Below are 5,774 nucleotides of genomic sequence, written 5' to 3'. Positions count from 1 at the left end.
GGGCGGGCGCGGAGCCTCCAAGATGCCGTTCCACCCGGTGACGGCGGCGTTGATGTACCGGGGCATCTACACCGTGCCCAATCTGCTGTCGGAGCAGCGCCCGGTGGACATCCCCGAGGACGAGCTGGAGGGTGAGTGCCGGCGGGGACCCCGCCGCCCGCCTCCTACCTGTGCGCCCAGGTGAGGCGCGGGCCAGGGGCGCCCGGGACCCAGCTGGCCGCAGGTGCCCGCCGCGAGCTGCGCGGGAGGCGGGACGGCCGGGCATCTCCGGGCGCCGCGGTGGGGTAGCCCAGGCGCAGGGACAGCGCAGCCCCTAGCCGCGTGGCCCCCGGCGCTGCGGAAACTTGCGGGGCCCCGCAGCGGGGTCACGGGGCCGCGCGGCCCGCGGTGACGGTGCGGCAACGCGGCGGGCTGGAGAGGGGGGTCCGAGCTGTGCCCTCCGCGCCTGCGGCCGGGGCACCCGCATCCTGATCCCCTCCGCGGCGCCCGCCCGTGGCTCTGCGCTCCCATTGACATTCCGCTCGTGTCGCTTTAAAATCCATTCTGCTCCGGCAGCAGGAGAAGGGGAGAGGGCGACTACTGCCCCGCTCTTGCCCGATGCGGGGTTGCCTCCATCCCCTTCTACGGCCGTAGTCCCTTCTCCGCAGCCCTGCGGGGGACCCCACAGCCCGGTGCGCCGCCGAGGCGGCCGGGAGGCGGTGGCGACAACAAGTGGCCGGATTGGGCGGCTCAGTCGCGATAGCGAAGCCTGGAAGGGAAAGGCAGAGGCCGGAACCCAAACCTTCCCGGCCCTAGTCCCTGTGCCTCTGGGAAATGGGGCGCACAGGCAGTTGACTAGGAGAGCAGCGGGGCCCGGGCTGAGGTTCCCAGACTGAGTGTTCTGGGCGCAGCGAGACCCCCCTAGAGCCTGCCTAGCTCTTTCTCTGCTGAGGTGGGGGGAGGAGCTCAGGATTCCCCTCCCCCTAGTCCTCCTGAGGCCCCATATGGAGTGGAGTTAGGGGCTCTGGGCTGATGGGAGTTTTGGCCCCTTAGGATCTGTTTGCCGGGGAGAGATTGAGATCACCCAGAAGATGGGCCTGTCTCCATCCCTGGAGTCCAGGGGTCTCAGCTCTCAGGGCTCATCTGGGCCCATTGGAGTGCATCAAAGGGACCAGCTCAGGCAGGGATGACAGTGCCCAGGGGAAGCCATGAGGGAAGTCCTTCCTCACCCCAGGCCTGGTCTGGGGTAAATCCTGCGGGGAGTCAGGATGTGGAGAGGGAAAGCAACCACCATGCTCACTGCACCATAGGCCACCAGCCACCTGCTCCGCACCACCAAACCCCACAAACTCTCAGGTACAGCAAGAGCCAGAGAGACAGGACACAAGCAGGACAGAGGAGAGATGCTGTTGCCCCTGACCTGACCTTAGCACTCAGCCAAACCCAGGCCTTGTCCAGCCTGGACCAAAGCTAGCCTTGGTCAGAATAAGGGAAAGGGATAAGAGGACAGTGGAGGGGCACAGGGCACAGGGCAGAGCCATTTTCACCTTATCAGCTCTTATCCTGGGTCACAGCAGACCTACCAGTTCCACCTGCAGCAACCTTCATCCATCCCTTCCTCCTCATCCCTGAATCAGAGGCAGCATGTCTCCTTGGACCCCTTGGCAGCTTCAGCCTCTTTCCCTCCCCTTGCTCCCAAGACCCCCACCATGACCCTGGTACCCCAGCTCCAAGCCTCCCTGTGTCCCTCCCCTCTGCATCCCTCCTTTCCTGATCCCCCAGTCCTAGAGTGCACACTTAGAGGAAAGAGAGAAGCAGAGAGAGACTGGCATGCAGGGGTGAGTAGGACACGGGTGGACAGTGCAGGGGCAAGGAAGCCCAAGCTCCCCTTGAGCTGGCAGAAGCCCAGCAGTGTTAGTCACCATCACACCAAACATGCTCCCTGCTTTTCTCTGGTCCCCATCTCCTGGAGTAGCAGAGGGGCCTTGGTGCAGGGGACACCCGAAGATAGGGCCATTCCTGGGGCTGGCAGGTAGAGGGCATGGAGACAGTAGATGCTTGTGGGCATCTACAGATGAAGGCAGGAAGTCCTCCAGGACTGACCCTCTTCTTGGCTGCTGAAACCCCACAGGCCCTCCACAAGTCCTGAGCTCCTTGCAGTGGTTCTTGAATGCCAAGGCTGAGTACAGAGTGGCTGTTTTTGGTACAGATGTGTCTGTCGTGTCGTCCGTGCTAAGACCCCCCCCCCCCCCCCCCCCCCCCCCCCGCATCCTCTCTAGTACCTGTTTGTGTTCCTATCCCAGGGAAGTCTGGGTAAGACCCAGACAGGCCCTTGGCTGGGAGGAATCAGAGAGGAAGCCCCGTGGCCTGGGATGAAGTGCTGCAGATGTTGTGTGCCTGCTGTAGAAATCCAGGGGGCTATCAGTCTGCGTGGGGAGGAGCACCAGGACCAGGAAGGAAGGTGGGGAGTATGGGGTTGAAATGAGGGCAGCCAGGCAGTGCTGGGTTCAGATCTCTGTACCCTCAGCTCATAGAGTGATCCTGAACAATCCCTTGCCTCTCTGAGCCTTGGTTTCCCCATCTGTAAATAGGGGTTGGCATTATCCTTCCCAAGACAGCTGGTGGTAGGGAATGCTGCGGGTACTTAGTACGGGGCTTGGCAGTCGGGACTAGGGGCCCAAATGTAGCAGTAGAGGTGCATGAACCTGGAGATGGAGGGCCCAAGAAGCCCATGGCAAGGGGTGCAGGGGGCTGGGCCAGGAGGGAAAGTTGGGGGATAGGACTGGGTTTGGCAGAGACACCTGGAGACCTGTGGCCCTGAGCAGCTGTGGATGGCCATTGTGAAGGTGAGGAAGGGGCTAGGCAGAGTTGACTTTGAAGTCTACTCAGCCCTTTGAGAGAGGCAAGGGTGCTCCCACATTCCCTCTGAATACCCCACATGGCTGGGTCATGACGCTTTTTCTGAAGTGTACCCACGCAGGGGCTCTGGAGGTACAGAGACAGACTGGTCCCTAGACAAAGGGCTCTAGCATCCAAAGGTGGGAATGGGGTGGCTGGCCAGAGAGGAGAAAGGCACTTGCCGGCCCATGCAGACATAGAGCCTGTGTTGAAGGTGGCCAACTGGAGGCCATGGGTGTCGGGGAGCCCCTTTTCTGTCTTTGCTTCATGAAGCTCAAGCCCAGCAGCCACCTCTGCACAGGCCAAAAATTCAAGGAGTCTGGAGAGTTTGGGGCGCAGGGCCAATGCCGCGGAGAGTGGCAGTCACTGCAGAGGATGGTCACTGTTCCTTCCTGTGACCTCCATCCAAGCATTTCCCCCTTTAGACTTGAGTTCTCTCACAGAATGCTGGAATCCTTTGAGGTCTGCTGGGGACTCAGGTCCTGATGCAGCTCCACAGGTTGAGGAGGGTCTAGAGAGTCAGGCTAGAGGTGACAGGTAGGGGACAGTCAGCCTGGAAACCTGGAGGCCCTGTCAGTCTATTCCCAGGCCAGACATCCTTATGACAAGATGAAGCACAGCAGGCTTCCTCTGGCCTCATAGGCAGGAAAGGAGCAAGGCTTTCGGGGAACGCACCTAGCAGTGATTGCTGATGGCATATGGTGACAGGGCATCCTGACATTTGCCCTCCTCAGAGAGCCCCTAAGCAGAAGCCAGACCTCAGCTGTGGAACAGGAACCTTATCCTAGTTCATCGCTGAGGCTCAGAGAGGGAAGTGTATTGTCCAGGTCATTTGGCTGCTGAGCAGGAGAGCCAGAATCCAAGCCCAGGCCTTGGGTCCTGGCCCCAGCCAGCAGGCAGGCCAGCCTGGACATCCCAAATTCAGCCAGACCTTCCTCTTCTGGCCCTGCCTTCTGGAATGGTCTGATTTACAGTGGCCACCTCTGAGCCAGGCTTAAACAAACACTTGCACACTTGATTTTTCTTGCTTAATCATTACAGTAGGTTCTACTGTACAGGTGAATAAACTCCTACCCAAGGCCACCTCAGCCAGGATGGCCCAGAGCTGGGATCCAAACCTGGCTCTGTAGGGCGTAGTATGCCTCTCTGGCTGAGGAGGTACCTGAAGGACCTCTGTAGGCAGAGTGGGGTAGGCTGGACTGGTTGCAGGGCTCCAAAATCTCAGGGTGAGGGGGAGTATCTGGCCTGAGTATTATCTAATAGGCTTGGGAAGTCAGCTCTGAGAGATATCTGTCTCACAGATGGCTGCCTCAGAGCCTGCCATCTACTCATACATCCCAAGATTCACTTACCCACCATTGTCTCTCCTCTTGCCTGATGCATTTCCTTCACGCTCAGGGAAGAAAGTTGAGGCAGTCCTATAGTTGGATAGTCACCCCAAACCCTGCCAAGGTGGGAAGTATAAAACCTCATAGCCAGAGAGAGGACAGCTTCCACAGCAGCCCCAGAACGCTGCAACCCTCCCTTGAGAGCTCTCTAGTGGGCTCAGACATGGAGGGGTTTCTGATCTTGAGCCCTCCTGAAATCAAACCCTGGATGGTTCACCCATCTTCAGATCCATTTCTCTGTTCTGTGGGTGGCCCACAGGGTTGGGGCAGGGCCCTTGGGGGCTGGGCAAGGGGACAGGCAGCTTCCTCAACCTCCCTCCTGCTTTTTGGGCACTAGGCTGGGCAGCAGCCACCTCTCCTTGGCTGGGATTGTTCCTGGGCTCCAGAGCCACCTCACACTAAGGGGTGTAAGCCTCTGCCTGGGTCATTCTTGGAGCACTCCAGTAAGGTAATGGGGACCTTCTGTGGACAAGACCCTTCTGGTCCCAGCACAATCCAATTTGGGGAGAGTAGGTACAGGATGGGGGTGCAGTGGTGGGCAAACAGAAAAAGAGCAAAGTAAGCCAGGAGGGGCAGGGAGATAGAAACCATCCAGGCTGCTAACCTGGGCTATATCTGAGTTAGCTATGAGAACAGGAAAAACATGGCAGGCAAAAAAAAAAAAAAAAAAAGCTGCACATTCAAAGCAGTCCTGGTGTCCCCCAGGCTTGAAAGGACCCTGGAGTTGGGGTCCAGAGCACATGGCTGGACCAAGAAGATGATAGCAGAAAGAGAGGGAGAGAGGGAGAGAGAGACCTCCACCTCCATCAGGACACTCCCAGGCAACTGAAATCTCCACAACAGTCCCTTCTGCTGCCAGGTTTATCTCTGGCCACATAGCCCTTACCTCCTTGAGGGCCCAGGAAAATGCTAAGTGGTACTTGACCTGCCATTCCCAGAGTCCTGGGTTTTCAGAACCCCTTTGGCCTGACTCGGACATATCAGCCCAGCCACTTTCCTGGCCCTGATGCCCTTGTGCAGATACCAGGGTCCCAAACCTTGCCTGAGGTGGGCTGGGAATCCAGGCAACTTGGGGGCAGATGGATCTTTGTCTCAGCCTACCTGTGGAACTCTGACCTCCAGGTGTGATACCACATGGATGAGCTTGATGAGGTTGGGGCCTCAATTCTAGCTACCTTGCTATGCTCCATGACTCCTGCTCTGTGGTAGAGTCAACAGGCTGGCCTGTATATTTCCCTGTTTCTCTGAGACCAGGGAAAGACCAACATAGCATTTTACAAGCCATTTCAGGGTTCAAAGATCCCTAAGGCAAGGCCTGGGGCAGTGTAGCTACCCACTAAACCAAGCTGCCTACCTGGCCTCCCTAAACCCCTCCCTAAACTCTCAGTCTGCAACAAGGAACATCTCACATCTTTATTTACAAATGTGAACGCATATACAGACAAAGACACCACACACACACACACACACACACACACACACACACACACACACACACACACACACACA

The 5,774-nt window shown here is 58.2% G+C and overlaps 1 protein-coding gene across 1 annotated transcript in view; it reads left to right on the top strand.

Moving 5' to 3' along the window:
• The first annotated feature begins 6 nt into the window (after positions 1-6).
• The window catches only part of Cabp7 (calcium binding protein 7), a 9,846-nt gene continuing 4,078 nt past the window's right edge, over positions 7-5,774 (top strand). Inside the window, exon 1 of the mRNA XM_008841077.2 lies at positions 7-131. Coding sequence (XP_008839299.1) covers positions 23-131 — 109 coding nt within the window. The 5' untranslated portion in view covers positions 7-22. The remainder of the gene's footprint in view (positions 132-5,774) is intronic.

Source organism: Nannospalax galili, unplaced genomic scaffold, assembly GCF_000622305.1.
Source record: "Nannospalax galili isolate Female #2095 unplaced genomic scaffold, S.galili_v1.0 scaffold259, whole genome shotgun sequence".
NCBI lineage: Eukaryota > Metazoa > Chordata > Mammalia > Rodentia > Spalacidae > Nannospalax > Nannospalax galili.
This window is presented reverse-complemented; position numbering and strand designations above follow the sequence as displayed.